The following is a 17,079-nucleotide window of genomic DNA, read 5'->3' as shown; positions in this document are numbered from 1 at the left end:
CCATAGTTGCTTGCTAAATATCCAGACCCTTCGTCTTAAACAGAGACATTTCAGATGATTGCACTTTGAAATAATTGGGAGCTGTCTGTGTGGTTACATCGCCAGAGACCCTGATTTCATCCTGACTATGGGTGCTGTCTGTCTGGAGTTTCTACATTCTCCCTGCGACCTCGTGGGTTTTCTCCAGGTGTTCCGGTTTTCTCCCACTTTCCAAAGACGTGCAGATTTGTAGGTTAATCAGCTTCTGTAAATTGCCCCTCGTGTGCAGGATGTAGAATTAGTGTACTGGTCGACGGGGACTCAGTGGGTCGAAGGGCCCTTTTCCATGTTGCATCTCTAAACTGAGCAACTCGTAATACAATGGTAAACACAATAAATGGGTATAACAGATTTAACTGGGTTTTTTCTCTCCCAACTCATTCACAGGGGAACTGGTCAAGGTGGCCACTGGCCTTGCCTTCAGCAGTCAGAGTCTTGAGCGTAGAAGTCGGGAAAGCATGATACATTTGTACAAGACGTTGGTGAGGTCATGTTTAGAGTATTGCGTTCAGATTTCGTCACCCTGTCAAAGGAACGATATTGTTAAGCTGCAATGGGTGAAGAGAACATTTACGAGGATGTTACCAGGACTCGAGGGTATGAGCTATGGAGGTGTTGAGCAGGCCAGGACTTTATTCCTTGGAGTGCAGGAGGATGAGGGGGTGATCTTAGAGGTGTAAAATATCAAAAGGAATAAATCAGAGTATTTTACCCAGAGTAGAGGAATCAAGAACCAGAGGACATAGCTTAAAGTTGGGGGGGGGGGGGGGGGTGTGAAGGCTTAATAGGAACCCAAGGGGCAACTTGTTTTTATTATACTACACAAAGGATGGTGGGTGTTTGGAACGAGTTGCCAGAGAAGGTAGTTGAGTCACGTACTATCACAACGTTTAAAAAACCATATGGATAAGATAAGTTTAGAAGTTTGTGGGTCAAAAGCAGGCAGGTGGGACCAGTGTGGAAGGGGCATGCTGGTCGACGTGGGCAAGTTGGTCCAAAGTGCCTGTTTCTATGCTGTATGACTATGGTCGAATCACACATTTTAGTAAATGAGAAAGGCCTAAGAAACATGAAGCATTGTGAAAAGAATCGACTTTTCAGCCGACTTCAAATGGTTCTTTTGGAGAAAATGATTTTTATATATAATAACCAGCTTGTGTATTTGCATTCGAAGAGCCTAACACACCATCGTGTACACTATCCACCACATACTGTAAAGTGGAATTCCTCTTATCTTGTTCCTCCTGCACAGTGATATTGCTAATTCTCTCGGGTCTGCAAAAATCCTTTAAGACGTTCACCATGCAAAATAAATCTACAATTCTGCCAGAAGCAAGAAGAAAAAGAACAAAGTACTTTCAGCTATTCTACATTCCAGCAGACTTTCCTCCTTAAAACCATCTACTCAAATCTTGTCAGTTTTCATTTAAACTTCTCCACATTGCTATAAATCAGGTTATTTTAACTCGCTCAAATCAAAGTCTGGCAGCAACAAATGACAGGCTCCCATTACCTTCAATGACTCCGAAGTTACTAAAGATTAAATTTGCGAATATTTACTTATTTAAAAACAGCAGGGAATCTGAGCTGTTCGTAAAGCTATTAAAATGATATGAAGGGCTCCAAATTTCAGTACTAATCAGATTCAAGCCTGCGCTAAAATTGACATAAAACACACTGCAGATATTTGGAGCCCATTATTGCCCTGAGAACAATCAAAGATTGAGTAACCAACGGTTCCGTGCAAAGTGAGCAGTGCACAGATACACAGGTCCACCACCGATCTTCCAGCAACTGATGGTGCTGCACCTACTTTAATTTAAGAGTGCACTTGAAATCCCGCCACGATGTCTCTCCGAAAATGTGATCCCTAGGCCGTGTGAGGTGGCCGATCTGGACCTCACTGTGACTTCCACGGCGGAAACATCACCCTTCTAGGTCCTCCTGTCTGATCTGCTGAGTTCCTCCAGCATTCAGCGTACTATGCAAGATTCTTGCATCTTGCCTCTTGTCTTTCCTGGGTACAATACATCCACCAACAAGTAAATGGAGGTTTACAAGGAGGACCACTTAGGGGAGTAAAAAACAAAGTGCTGAAGAAACTCAGCCGGTCAGGCAGCATCTGTGGAAAGTATAGACAGACACCATTTCGGGTCCGAAACTCACTTCAAAGACAAAGGAGAACTACTCAAAGGAAGTACTGCTCAAGGAAGGAAATTACAAAAGACAAAAGGCCAAAATGTATGCCATGAGCCTTCATAGCTTCACTAAGTCATCAGGAGTTACAACAATATTTTCATTTCAATTTTCCATCAATGTAAGTTAACTCCTGTCGACCAGAATTAACTCGACTGCACTTGGGTGCAGAGACAAACAGCTCCACTCTCCCACTTCATCAACCCAACCTTAATTTTTTCACTGTGTTATGTTTTGTTGGAGAAGCTTGCCTAAGGAGGCACAGACAATAGTCCATAGTCGTTTATTTGCCACATACACATAAATGTGTAGTGAAATGAAACATTACCCGCAGTTCAAAAATAAGACCAATAAGAATAATCAATAAAAATGCAATAACACATACAATCACAAACTAACACCAAACAAAAAAAAAGAAACATCCATCACAGTGAGTCTCCTCCAGTCCCTCCTCACTGTGATGGAAGGCCAGAATGTCTTTTTCTCTTCCCTGCCGTCTTCTCCCACGGTCAGGCTGTTGGAGTTGCCACGTCGGGGCGGTCGGGGCTCCCAACATTGAAGCCCCCGCCGGGTGGTGAAAGGACCGCAGCGGGCCAACCCAAGTCCCACGATTCGAGGCGGGCAAAGACGCTGTCGCTGCCCCCGATGTCGGCCCCCACCCAGGGCAGGGCCTACGGGCTTCCGACGTCCACGCGGCCCACGCCGGAGACGAGTCGCAGCCGCTCCCGCAGCATCCGAAGGTGGCCAGCGCCGCAGGTGGCGAGTCCGGGCCGCGGGCTCTGCGAACCAGAGCCCCAGGTGGTCCCAGGTGCATGACCGGTGGTAGGCCGCAACGGGAACGGAGACACGACACAGAAACAAAGGTGGCGTCTCCGTTCGGGAGAGAGAATATTACAGTTCCCGTTCCCTCCCACCCCCCCCCCCCCAACATAACATACAAACACTACACCATATTAAAACTACAATTCATACAAAAACAACAAAAAACACAAAAGACAGACGGACTGCAGGCAAGCCGCAGCTACGAGGGCAGCGCTGGCTCCTCCACAGCACAAACATGCTCTTCATCCCACCCTGCCCATTCAGACAAAGTTGTCATTCTGGGTGAGTCAGAGTCATACAGCTTGGAAACAGACCCTTCAGCCCAACATGCCCATGCCGACCAACATGCCCCATTACACTAGACCCATCTGCCTGCATTTGGCCCATATCCCTCTAAACCCATCCTATCCCATGTACCTACCTCACTGTTTCTTAAACATTGTGATAATACCTGCTCAACTACCTCCTCCAACAGCTCATTCCATGCACCCACCACCCTTTCTGTAAATAAGTTGCCCTTCAAGTTCCTATTAAATCTTCCCCTCCTCATCTTAAATCTATGTCCTCTGGTTCTCAATTATCCTACTCTGGGTAAAAGACTGGGCTTTCACCCTGTGCATTCCTCTCAAGATCTTATATAACACTATAAGATCCCCCCCGCCCCCCCCCCCCCCTCCACCACCCCACCCCTATTCTCCTTAACTCCAAAGAATAAAGTCCTAGTCTGCTCAACCTCTCCCTATAGCGCAGCCCCTGAAGTCCTGCTACACCTTCGTAAATCTTTTCTGCACCCTTTACGGCTTGACATCTTTCCAATAACAATGTGACTAAAACTGAACACAATCCTCTAAATGCGGCTTCACCAATGGCCTGTAAAACTGTAATATGGCCTCCCAACTCCTACATACATATATACACAACTATAACAGTACAAGGAAAATGTAGACAGAACCCGTTCCTGAATATCCTGCTTTTGGGTTCTTGCCATAATAATAATTCACACACACTCAAGTCATAGGAGCACAATTAGGCCATTCAGCTCATTGATTCTGATCTGCCATTCAATCGTGGACAATCTATCTTTCCCTCCCAACTCCATTCTCCTACCTTCTCCCCAAAACCTTTGACACCCTAATGAGAGTTAGATAGAACTTTGGGGGCTTGGTATAAATGTAAATTGTCCCTTGTGAGTGTTAATGCGCGGTGATCACTGGTCGGCATGGACTCGGTGGGTCGAAGGGCCTGTTTCCATGCTGTACCTCCAAACTAAACATGCAAACTCCACACGGACAACCCGAAGTCAGGATCAAACCAGGTTCTCTGGCGCTCTGAAGCAGCAGCTTTAGCAGCTGTGGCACTGCAGCCAACTCCTCCCCAGTTTTCCCTGCCTCTTGTTGGTTATATTGAACAGTCCTTGTTCCAAATGTACCCCGGTAGCATTCCCCAACTCTTTCTCAGCCACACTGACAATGGCATTTGGGCTGCCAGCTGCCCCCTCCCCCCCCCCCCCCCACCGAATTCACTTGGACAAGCTCATACATATAGAAACATAGAAACATAGAAAATAGGTGCAGGAGTAGGCCATTCGGCCCTTCGAGCCTGCACCGCCATTCAATATGATCATGGCTGATCATCCAGCTCAGTAACCCGTACCTGCCTTCTCTCCATACCCCATGATCCCTTTAGCCACAAGGGCCACATCTAACTCCCTCTTAAATATAGCCAATGAACTGGCCTCAACTACCTTCTGTGGCAGAGAATTTCACAGACTCACCACTCGGTGTGAAGAAATGTTTTCTCATCTCAGTCCTAAAAGACTTCCCCCTTATCCTTAAGCTGTGACCCCTGGTTCTGGACTTCCCCAACATCGGGAACAATCTTCCCGCATCTAGCCTCTCCAACCCCTTAAGAATTTTATATGTTTCAATAAGATCCCCCCTCAGTCTTCTAAATTCCAGCGAGTATAAGCCTAGTCTATCCAGTCTTTCTTCATATGAAAGTCCTGCCATCCCAGGGATCAATCTGGTGAACCTTCTCTGTACTCCCTCTAAGGCTAGAATGTCTTTCCTCAGATTAGGAGACCAAAACTGTACACAATACTCCAGGTGCGGTCTCACCAATATCTCTCCCCTTTTCAATTTCTCCTTCATCACAGGGGACAGAGTGTTGCCTGATATCGACAGCGAACTCAAAAGATTCCCACAGTTGCCTCAACTGCACCTCTTCCTATCTGTCTCCTTCAAGGACTCCATCCCTCAATTTATGCATCATGTATTTTATACACTATTAATGGATTGATTGCAATCATTTGCTGTCTTTCTGCTGACTGGTTAGCACACAACAAAAAGCATTTCACTGTACCTCAGTACATGTGACAATAAACTAAACTTCTGTCTCCGCTGCACATGCTCCCATGCAAGCAGCTGGATGATGGCTCGAGCTGTAGTTATCGAGTTGACATTAAGAATCATCACCCAAACTCAACAATCCCCTTCATCATACTGTGTAGCATATAAATGTTGTAACAAATACATGCAAACCAGTCAGAAAATTGCTCAGTTTAAGTTGACCTTGCTAAAATTAGCTGAAAGACATCATGCCACTAATTTCCCATTTGCTCCTTAATGTCTAGAATTAAGGGAATGTGGAAAATTGAAAACAGCCTGAATGATTCTGAAACTCCATTCAATCCCTGGCAGTATTATTTCAACGTTTGATTATAAATGAACATTAATTTTATACAGTGTCAAAATCAGAATCGGGCACAAGTGCACTCATGCATGAAGTACCAAGACACTCAGACAAGATTCCACTAATGTGGATGCGATCCAGCTCTTGTGCATTTGCATCAAAGTACCACAGTATAAAATGGAACAAATGACAAAATTAAAATGTTGTCTCTCTCGCCCAGGATATGTGCTGGGGCAGCGGCATAGTCTTTGGGAAGTGCTTCCTTCATGACAAGTGTCAGAATGCAAGAATGTGGGAGGGGGGGGGGAGGGGGGGGGGGGGGGGGATTTACATCAACATCACCAAAACAATCGATTGGAAGCTCATGGATTTCTGCTCCTCGTGAAAATCAGCGGAAGGCGACAAAGTCTGGAAATGCCAATCGGCATACGTTTCAATGCAAACATTTGAAAAATTCAATGTTCACAAAATATCAGTGAATGCTCTGATCTGCATTACTTGAAACAGTAGACTTAACCACCATGGCAATACCAGGAACTCAACACAACACATTGTACCTTGTGTAGTCTGAAACTGCAATGTCAAATAAATTAAAAAACACAGATCCAGCAAACGCCCCCCATTACTCGCATTTGTCTCATCAATTTACTCACCAAACCAACCATAGCACAGTCCCCAAAAGTAAAATCAGGTACAAGTCCACCAACGATTTTCTGGCAACTGGTGGTAAGGAACCTCCTTTAATTGGACAAAATTACAACACTGCACTTGAATTGTGGGTCAGATTTTCCCCCTGTACCCGAGGCCGTGGAACTCTGGCCTGCTTGGAGCCAGGAGAACTGCTTCCACAACCCAATCCCCCCAACCAACAGTGATCTCAGTTGATCCGGCAAATACAATACGGCAAGGCTCTGGAACCAAGTGTGTTGGAGGATTCGGCGGTGAACCTGCAGTAGATATTGTATCTATAACCTTTCAAAACCATTGGCCATTCTTGCAAGCATGGAAACATTGAAGCAATCTATATGCAAGACCTTTCGGTTGAAAGTAGTAGCCCCCACATTCTAAAACCAGGGAGCATCCCGGTGCTTGGGAAAGAGAAATTGCCATTGTACTTGCCATATTGTTGGCGCCTCGGCCCCGCTGATCTCCAGAATGTCATAGCCATCCTCAAGTTGGAAGTCGGAGAAGATGAGGGCAATGGTGTCGCCCGGCTCTGCCAGGATGGTCCAGGTGCAGTCGGCGTTATTGATGTATTCGGACGGAAAGTGCGGGCTCGAGATCGCGCCACTGGTTCCCCGTAACGTCCCACCACAAGCCCCATCAGCTGAAAGGTAGCAACAAGAGAAAGAATAATGATGGAGCTTCCCAACATGAAAATAAAGCTACACGTTCAAATTTCTATCCAATATGGATGCTGGCAATATGTTCTTGCCAAATATCTCCACAGGTCCTCTCCAGTCATGAACCGGCTGACTGATGTGCGAACGAGCATTTGGCAGACAAGCATGGCCAAGACAAGAGAGGGGATAAGAGGGAGTGTCCGGGGTGAGACTCGTCTTTAATTATGCTGGTGGCCTGGTCTACACTACACGCTGCCTCAGCAAGGCCACCAGCATAATCAAGGGGCAGTTTCAACCGGGACACTTCCTCCTCTCCCATCAGGCAAGAGATACAGGAGTGCGAAAAAGCACATCAGATTCAGGGACAGTTTCTTCCCAGCTGTTATTAGGCAACTGAACCGTCCTCTCACCAACCAGACGAAGGTCCTGACCTACCATCTACCTCACTGGGGACCGTCGGCCTATCGTTTTTAAGAAAGGAAGGAGAGAGAAAATGGGAAATTATAGACCAGTTAGTCTGACATCAGCGGTGGGGAAGATACTGGAATCAATTATAAAAGACGAAATTGCGGAGCATTTGGATAGCAATAACAGGATCGTTCCGAGTCAGCATGGATTTACGAAGGGGAAATCATGCTTGACTAATCTTCGGAAATTTTTTGACAATGTAACTAGGAAAATTGACTGGGGAGAGTCAGTGGACGTGGTGTACCTCGACTTTCAGAAAGCCTTCGAAAAGGTCCCACATAGGAGATTAGTGGGCAAAATTAGAGCACATGGTATTGGGGGTTGGGTCATATCATATCATATCATATATATACAGCGCGGAAACAAGCCTTTTCGGCCCACCAAATCCGCGCCGCCCAGTGATCCCCGCACATTAACACTATCCTACACACACCAGGAACAATTTTTACATTTACCCAGCCAATTTACCTACATACCTGACATGGATAGAAGATTGGTTGGCAGACAGAAAGCAAAGAGTGGGGATAAATGGGTCCCTTTCAGAATGGCAGGCAGTGACTAGTGGGGCACCGCAAGGCTCGGTGCTGGGACCACAGCTATTTACAATATACATTAATGACTTGGATGAAGGGATTAAAAGTACCATTAGCAAATTTGCAGATGATACAAAGCTGGGTGTCAAGTTAGGAAAAGCGGACATACAACGAGATCTGGGTGTCCTAGTGCATCAGTCACTGAAAGGAAGCATGCAGGTACAGCAGGCAGTGAAAAAAGCCAATGGAATGTTGGCCTTCATAACAAGAGGAGTTGAGTATAGGAGCAAAGAGGTCCTTCTGCAGTTGTACAGGGCCCTAGTGAGACCGCACCTGGAGTACTGTGTGCAGTTTTGGTCTCCAAATTTGAGGAAGGATATTCTTGCTATTGAGGGTGTGCAGCATAGGGTTACTAGGTTAATTCCCGGAATGGCGGGACTGTCGTATGTTGAAAGACTGGAGCGACTAGGCTTGTATACACTGGAATTTAGAAGGATGAGAGGGGATCTTATCGAAACGTATAGGATTATTAAGGGGTTGGACACGTTAGAGGCAGGAAACATGTTCCCAATGTTGGGGGAGTCCAGATCCAGCGACCACTGTTTAAGAATAAGGGGTAGGCCATTTAGAACGGAGATGAGGAAAAACTTTTTCAGTCAGAGAGTTGTAAATCTGTGGAATTCTCTGCCTCAGAAGGCAGTGGAGGCCAATTCTCTGAATGCATTCAAGAGAGAGCTAGATAGAGCTCTTAAGGATAGCGGAGTCAGGGTGTATGGGGAGAAGGCAGGAACGGGGTACTGATTGAGAATGATCAGCCATGATCACATTGAATGGTGGTGCTGGCTCGAAGGGCCAAATGGCCTACTCCTGCACCTATTGCCTATTGTTAATCGGACTTTATCTTGTGATAAACATTATTCCCTGTATTATTTTTCTGCACACTGTTGATGGCTTTATTGTAATCGTATATAGTTTTATCGCTGATTGGAAAGCAGGCAACAAAAAAATGCTTTACACCGTACCTCACTCAGTACATGTGACAATAATAAACTAAACTTAAAATATATCTGCAGGATGCTACAGGGCCACAGGCATCTTTAACCAGGTGGTAACGTGGTCCACAGCCATATATTGGCTTGTGAATTGTCCATGTTGGGAACTCAATTAGGAAGCTCAGACTTTCCTGAGGGATGACAGCATCTGTGGAGTGGAGCATGGATCCTGACCAGGATCTAGTTTGCTTCAGAGATTCAGCACGGAAACAGGCCCTTCAGCCCCCCAAAGTCCACCACAGATCATCAGTTCACACCAGTTTCACGTTATCCCACTTTGTTTCCACTCCCTGCATGGGCGGCACAGTGGCGCAGCGGTAGAGTTGCTGCCTCACAACGCTGGAGACACGAGTTGAATCCCGAGTACGGGTGCTGTCTGTACGGAGTCTGTACGTTCTCCCTGACACAGTATGGGCTGCCTCTGGGCACTCCGGTTCCCCCCCACATTCCAAAGACATACAGGTGTGCAGGATAATTAGCTTCTGTAATTTGTAAATTGTCCCTGGTCTGCAGGATAGCACTAGTGAACTCTGGTTGGGCCGAAAGGCCTGTTTCTAAGCTGTATCTCTAAACTCTGAAGACTGGGGATAATTTATAGAATGTAACCCACAGAACCAAAAGGTCTTTGGGATGTGGGAGGAGACCAGAGAACCTGGAGAAAACCCATCGCAGTCACTGGGAAAACATGCAAACTCCACACACTGACAGCACCCATCGTCAGGATCGAACCAGAGTCTCTGGTGCTGCAAAGCAGCAGCTCTACCCGCTGCACCACTGTGCTGCACCAGTTTCTAGCTGTTGCATCTTGCTCAAAGTCCTCCTCAGTTGTTAAATAGGTTTCTCTCACCACACGTGTTGACATGACACAGCTAGAAAGACAATGAATGATTCAACAGCTCTGGTAGGATCCTCAAGAGAGATGTTGGAAAACCCAAAGAGTAAAATCAGGTCATGAGACTGATACCTGGTCAGTGTCAATGTGAGCAAGTTAGGTTGTGCCGACACAGGTCTGTAAACTGACTCCAAGCATGGGATAAACAGATAAGGATGTTCTAGCTAGAAAGGAACTGCAGATGCTGGTTTACACTGAAGATAGACACAAAATGCTTGAGTAACTCAGCAGGACAAGGAGCATCTCTGGATAGTAGGAATGTGTGACATTTCAATCGAGACCCTTCTTCAGAGCTGGGTACTGATATCTTGCGAAAGGGAGCATTTGAGGAATTGCAAAAAATACAATCTTGCACTTATTTAGTTTGGCTTTAGCTTTAGAAAGACTGCTTGGAAACAGGCCCATCATCCCAGCCAGTCTGTGCCAACGAACATTAGTTCTGTCCTATACACGAGGAACAATAAACAGAAGCCAATTACCCTATAAACCTGCACATCTTTGGAATGTGGGAGGAAACTGGAAAAAAAACCACGCAGTCACAGGAGGGGGGGAAAGCGTGCAAACTCCATACAGACAGCACCTGTAGTCACCTGTAGTCAGGATTGAACTCAGATCTCTGGTGATGTAAGGCAGCAGCTTTACTGCTGCATCACCTTTAACCAACAAAGGATGTGTAGGATTTTTTTAAATTTCCACTCAGTCAATGTTCCACCCGTACTACTGTTGGTTGGGATCTGAGCCACTCTCCACCGGCGCACATTTTTGTGTGAATGCATGAATGCATCGTTATTCGCCACTGTTGGTATTGATTTAATGGTCTGATTTACGCTTAAGCAGATCATACATCTCCAATGGCAGTTCCTAAATTAACATCATGAGATGGAAAATAAATCACACTGGAAATTGGAATGTTAACACTCATAGAAACATAGAAACATAGAAAATAGGTGCAGGAGTAGGCCATTCGGCCCTTCGAGCCTGCACCGCCATTCATCTTCCTGCATCTAGCCTGTCCAACCCCTTAAGAATTTTGTAAGTTTCTATAAGACCCCCCCTCAATCTTCTAAATTCCAGCGAGTACAAGCCGAGTCTATCCAGTCTTTCTTCATATGAAAGTCTATCCAGTCTTTCTTCATATGAATTCTTCATTCCAATTCAAGTTGAGTTGAGTTTATTGTCATGTACATGCATGCAGTGAGGTAAAGGTTCAATGAATATTCTTGATTGCATTTTCTCTCACACCAAAAGCTTTGACCAGAAGAAAATTCAACAGACTTATTAAGACTTATTAAGAATGAAACTATGAATGTTCACAGTCTATATATATATAGTATAAGAAAATAACAGCAGATGCTGGTACAAATCGAGTAACTCAGCAGGTCAGGCAGCATCTCGGGAGAGAAGGAATGGGCACAGTCTAGCAGCCATGTAAGTAGAACAGCATTTATCTGCCTGAATTGGGCTGATGAGGAGCTAACCTTTCTTTGCCTATTTATGAGCTAATTATTATTTCATCTTTGCAGTGTACAAACAATAATTTTAGCGGAATCACTTTGTTTCTGGTAGAAATTCTGCTGCAGTGTACAATATTATATTTCACTTAAAAGACGAATAGATTAAATCTATTGATTTTTTTTAAATTATCACTGACACCAGGGCTAATTGTTTGTTTTGTAAACATTTGTTAAGTGATTTCTCGCATTCATGTTCAAAGTCATTTTTTATTTTCGCTGGTGTTTTCTCAGAAATAAATCTTTGAATTTCAGGAACATGTTCCAACACTTGGTCAAATAACTAATGTTTGTTCTACTGAAAGTGGAACTTGGGTGCATGCATTTAGTGAGGTGGGAGATCAGCAGATGCCAGTTTATCTAATGGTCCACATTATGAATGGACCATGACATCAGAGAGGGAAGGTCATGAAATGTTGTGAGTTTGTGGAATTCTCTGCCACAGAGGGCAGTGGAAGCCAAATCACTGGATGGATTTAAGAGTTAGATAGAGCTCTAGGGGCTAGTGGAATAAAGGGATATGGGGAGAAGACAGGCACGGGTTATTGATTGTGGATGATCAGCCATGATCACAATGAATGGCGGTGCTGGCTCGAAGGGCCGAATGGCCTCCTCCTGCACCTATTTTCTATGTTTCTATGCCTATGTTTCTAAGTTCTTGGCAATTTGGGATATTTCAGGAAACAGACTGAGTTTAACTGCCCAGAAAGAATGAAGGATGACAATCACCCACTGAATATCAATTTATGGTGAACTGACAGTAGCTGGCTTTAGATAGTTTAGTTTAGTTCAGAGATACAGCGCGGAAACAAGCCCTTCAGCCCACCGACCCCACACAAACCAGCAATCCCCGAACTCTAGCACTGTCCTACACACGAGGGATAATTTTACAATTTTTACCAAAGCCAATTAACCAACAGACCTGCACTACTTTGGAGAGTGGGAGGAAACCGGAGCGCACAGTCAGGGGGAAAAAGTACAAACTCAGCACACACAGCACCCATGGGCATGACCGAACCCGGGTCTCTGGCGCTGTAAGGCAGCAACTCTCCCACTGCGCCACCGTGCCGAAAAATGTTGCACTTTGAGAAGGGCAGCGAATGACAGGGTTTCACAACAATGTACACCTCATGGGATCACTCTGTCCATAGCCAACAATCGGCCTGTCAGGGACCTGTTGTCTGCCCTGATATGTCCTGGTCTTTCCGTGCTTCCTGTTCCTCCTCCCGGCAATCAGTCTGAAGAAGGGTCTCGGCCCAAAACGTCACCTATCCATGTTGTCCAGAGATGCTGCCTGTCTCGCTGAGTTACTCCAGCATTTTGTGTCTAATTTTGGTATAAACCTGCATCTGGAGTTCCTTTTTATTTCGGACGAGACCAACTGGACTCATTGGGCCCAAACCTCTCCGGCATTGGTGCAACACCCTGTCCTCCCCCCTCCCCTTCCCCTCTCCCACCTCCCCTTCCCCTCTTCCTCCCTCACCTTCCCTCCCCCCTCCCATCCCGTCTCCCTCCCCCTCCCTCCCTCCCCCCCCTCCCCCTCCCCTTCCCCCTTTGCCCTCCCTCCTCCCCTGTCCCCCTTCCATCCCCCTCCCCCTCCCTCTCCCGTCCCCCTTCCCCTCCCCCTTCCCCTCCCCTTCCCCTCCCCCCCACTCCATCCCCCTCAACCCCTCTTATCCTTCCTCCTCCCCCTCCCTCCCTACATTTAAAGTTTTAAATGTGAATAACTTTTAAAATATAACATCGATAGCAATGAAACTTCTTCCATTTGCACCAAAGGGACGATGGTGAGCAAGGTGGGCCTAAAACTGCTACGCTATCGTGTACCGTTTTGGCTGTAATTCAGGAACAAACAAACAAACAAACAAACGAGAGTTTTAGTATATAGATTGTTTTCAGAGGGGTGTCCTTTAATGGTTCAGTAAAAAAAAGAACAATCTAATCAGTCAAACTTGTGAAGATATTCCACGATACTTTCATGAATGGCTAATTCACTGTTACCTTTCTTGCATTTATAATAACAAGTTGTGTCAATATTTGTTGTGACTCTACCTTCACAACAAGGTACGAAACCAAGCCAAATGTGCAACTACCATGCAATCTTGTTTAAAGGGTAGGTTTTAAGAAGTACAAAATAAATGAGAGACGTGGAGGGACAGAAAGATGTTGAAAACAATTCCAAAACTTTATGGAGTTGAAAATCTTCAGTGCAAAACTATGTACTTTATCTCGAGGTGAAGTCGTATCCATTTGTCACCCTAAGTCTTAAATTCTTCATTCTTCAAGAAATTTTCTCATTCGGGTACTCAGCAATATTTTAACTTTGTGTAGGTGATGTTTTGGGTCGAAACCCTTCTGCAGACTAAGAGTCAGGAGGGTGGGAATCTAGAGGTATGAAAAGGTACAGAACAACTAAGAGCCAGCACCGATGGCTAAGGAAAGCTCACAATGGTTTATTTTTACTTTGGCCGGTTCACTGAAGTACACTGTTTAGTTTAACTTAGTTTAGTTTCATTTAGTTCAGTTTAGTTTAGTTTAGCTAACCTTAGTTTAGTTTAGAGATACTGTGTGAGACAGGCCCTTAGGTCCATCGAGTCCGTGCCGACCAGTGATCACCACGTACACTAATTCTATCCTGCACGCTGGGGATAATTTCCAATTTTTACCAAAGCCAATTAACCTACAAACCTGTACACCTTTGGAGTGTGGGAGGAAACTAGAGCACCAGGAGAAAACCCACGGGTTCACTGGAAGAACGGTAGCGCAGCGGTAGAGTTGCTGCTTTACAGCGAATGCAGCGCCGGAGACTCAGGTTCGATCCTGACTACGGGTGCTGCACTGTAAGGAGTTTGTACGTTCTCCCTGTGACCTGCGTGGGTTTTCTCAGAGATCTTCGGTTTCGTCCCACACTCCAAAGACGTACAGGTATGTAGGTTAATTGGCTGGGTAAATGTAAAAATTGTCCCTAGTGGGTGTAGGATAGTGTTAATGTACGGGGATCACTGGGCGGCACGGACTTGGTGGGCCGAAAAGGCCTGTTTCCGGCTGTATACATATGATACGATATGATACTCGTACAGACAGCAACCAGAGCCAAGACCGAACCTGGGTCTCTGGCACTGTGAGGCAACAGTTCTATCATTGCACCACCCAAACGGCATCCAGTTTGCATTACACAACAAAATACAATTTTACTATTTTAATCAGAGTCAGGGCAATGTTTTCAAGGTCCACGACAGTGGAGAAAACAGTCTTTGATGAAAAATAATTGACATACAAATAACACTCGAGGGATTATTACCTGACAGAGAAGTACAAGGGAGAATACCAAGACTTATAAGGGAAACATTGGGGATCATGAATTCTAACACAAACAAATCTAAATGCTAAACCATCTCCACAGCAGCCTGTTAGCAGAGCAGAAGCTCTTTGAAGTAATTTGATTCTTCTCGTGTAAATTAATTTGTCCATAACTCCCACAGATAACCTTATTGCCTCCTCATTTCTCTTGCCAATTTGCATGCACTCAAGGGAATTAATGTCAGTATTAATGTAACAGAGAGGAATTGAAGTTGGTCTAATGTGGAACAGACTAGTGAGAGGCTGCAGATGTAGCATTGTTACTGGAGGGCAGCCACTAAGAACGCTGAAAATTGTGAGCAGTTTTGGGCCCCATATCTGTGTATGTGCTGGCATTGGAGATGGTCCAGAGGAAGTTTACAAGAATGATCCCAGGGATGATTGGGTTAGAAACATAGAAACATAGAAAATAGGTGCAGGACAGGGACGTTTTTACAGCATTATGGGCCCCCGGGCAAAGCAGTGTACTGGGGCCCCTACCGTTACTCTCCCCCGCCCCCCTTTCCCTACCAGCCCCCCCCTGTCGCGCCGGCGAAAAGCACTTACCGAAAAGCACTTAGCGATGGACTTAGGGTGCTACATTGTTGCGAAAAGCACTTACAGATCGCTGTGAGAAGCACAGTGACCGAAAATGTTGCGAAAAAGCACTTATTGAACCTACATTTTTAAAGTAATATTTATTTATTGCAAGTCACTTAACATACACAGTTCAGCATGGGGCCCCTATGCTCGTGGGGCCCCGGGCAAGTGCCCATCAGGCCCATGCGTTAAGACTCCCCTGGTGCAGGAGTAGGCCATTCGGCCCTTCAAGCCAGCAGCGCATTCAATATGATCATGGCAGATCATCCAAAATCAGTACCCCGTTCCTGTTTTCCCCCCATATTCCTTGATTCCTTAAGAGCTAAATCTAACTCTCTCTTGAAAACATCTAGTGAATTGGCCTCCACTGCCTTCTGTGACAGAGAATTCCACAGATTCACAAGTCTCTGGGTGAAAATGTTTTTCCTCATCTCAGTCCTAATGGCCTACCCCTTCTTCTTAAACTGTGACTTAACATATGATGAGCGTTTGACAGTCGGGGCCTGTTCTGGCTGGAGTTTAGAAGGATGAGGGGGAACCTCATTGAAACACTGCATAGAGAAAGGCCTGAATAGAGTGGACGCGGTGAGCATGTTTCCATTCGTTGGAGAGTCTAGGACCAGAGGCCATACCCTCAGAATAAAAGGACGGACCTTTAGAAAAGAAATGAGAAGGAATTTCTTTAGTCAGAGGGTGGTAAATCTGTGGTATTCATTGCCACAGAAGGCTATGGAGGCCAAGTTAATGGATATTTTTAAGGTAGAGATTGACAGATTCTTGATTAGTAAGGGTGTCAAGGGTTATGGGGAGATGGCAGGAGAATGAGGTTGAGAGGGGAAGATAGATCAGCCATGATTGAATGGCGGAGTGGACTTGATGGGCCGAATGATTCCTGGAACTTATAAACTTATGAAGTTATGAAAAAACTAACGTTACAAACAAGGAACACACAAAATGCTGGAGTAACTCAGCGGGACAGGCAACATCTCTGTAGAGAAGAAATGGGTGACGTTTTGGTTCAAAACCCTTCTTCACTCTGAAGAAGGGTCTCAACCCGAAATGTCACCCATTCCTTCTCTCCAGAGATGCTGCCTGTCCTGCTGAGTTTCTCCAGCATTTTGTGTCTACCTTCGATTTAAACCAGCATCTGCAGTTCTTTCCTAGATACAAGGAACTGCAAATGCTGTTTTACAAAAAGAAAAGACACAAAGTGCCGGAGTAACTCAGCGTGTCAAGCAGCATCTCTGGATAAAAAGGATAGGTGACATTTTGGGTCGGTACCCTTCTTCAGCTTGGAAGTGATAGGTGGATACAGGTGAGGGTTTTTTGAATGGTAGATTGGAGGACAAAGCCCGTAGATGGAAAGAAGATGTAGGACTGTGAGATGAGGTGATAAGGGAGGAAGAGGATTGAAATGTGAAGAAGGAGGGATATAGGTGAAGGGGATGGGATAAGGGGAACTGGTTGTTGTTGGTTTGTAACCTAAAATTGTAGAATTCAATGTTAATAACTTTGGCTACCCGAGCAGAAAATGAGGTGTTATTCCTCCAGTTTGTGTGTGTCCTCACTTTGACAATGGAGGAGGCCCAGGAC

General features: G+C 45.4%; 1 protein-coding gene across 1 annotated transcript in view; it reads right to left on the bottom strand.

The window, feature by feature from the left end:
* LOC144593406 (CUB and sushi domain-containing protein 1-like) overlaps positions 1–17,079 on the bottom strand; it is a 1,892,487-nt gene that overhangs the window by 1,011,624 nt on the left and 863,784 nt on the right. The window contains exon 5 of the mRNA XM_078398909.1: positions 6,868–7,075. Within this exon, the coding sequence (XP_078255035.1) occupies positions 6,868–7,075 (208 nt within the window). The remainder of the gene's footprint in view (positions 1–6,867; positions 7,076–17,079) is intronic.

Source organism: Rhinoraja longicauda, chromosome 5 (genome assembly GCF_053455715.1).
Source record: "Rhinoraja longicauda isolate Sanriku21f chromosome 5, sRhiLon1.1, whole genome shotgun sequence".
Classification (NCBI taxonomy): domain Eukaryota; kingdom Metazoa; phylum Chordata; class Chondrichthyes; order Rajiformes; family Arhynchobatidae; genus Rhinoraja; species Rhinoraja longicauda.
Note: the sequence above shows the minus strand (reverse complement) of the source record. Positions and strands in the feature narration are given on the sequence as shown.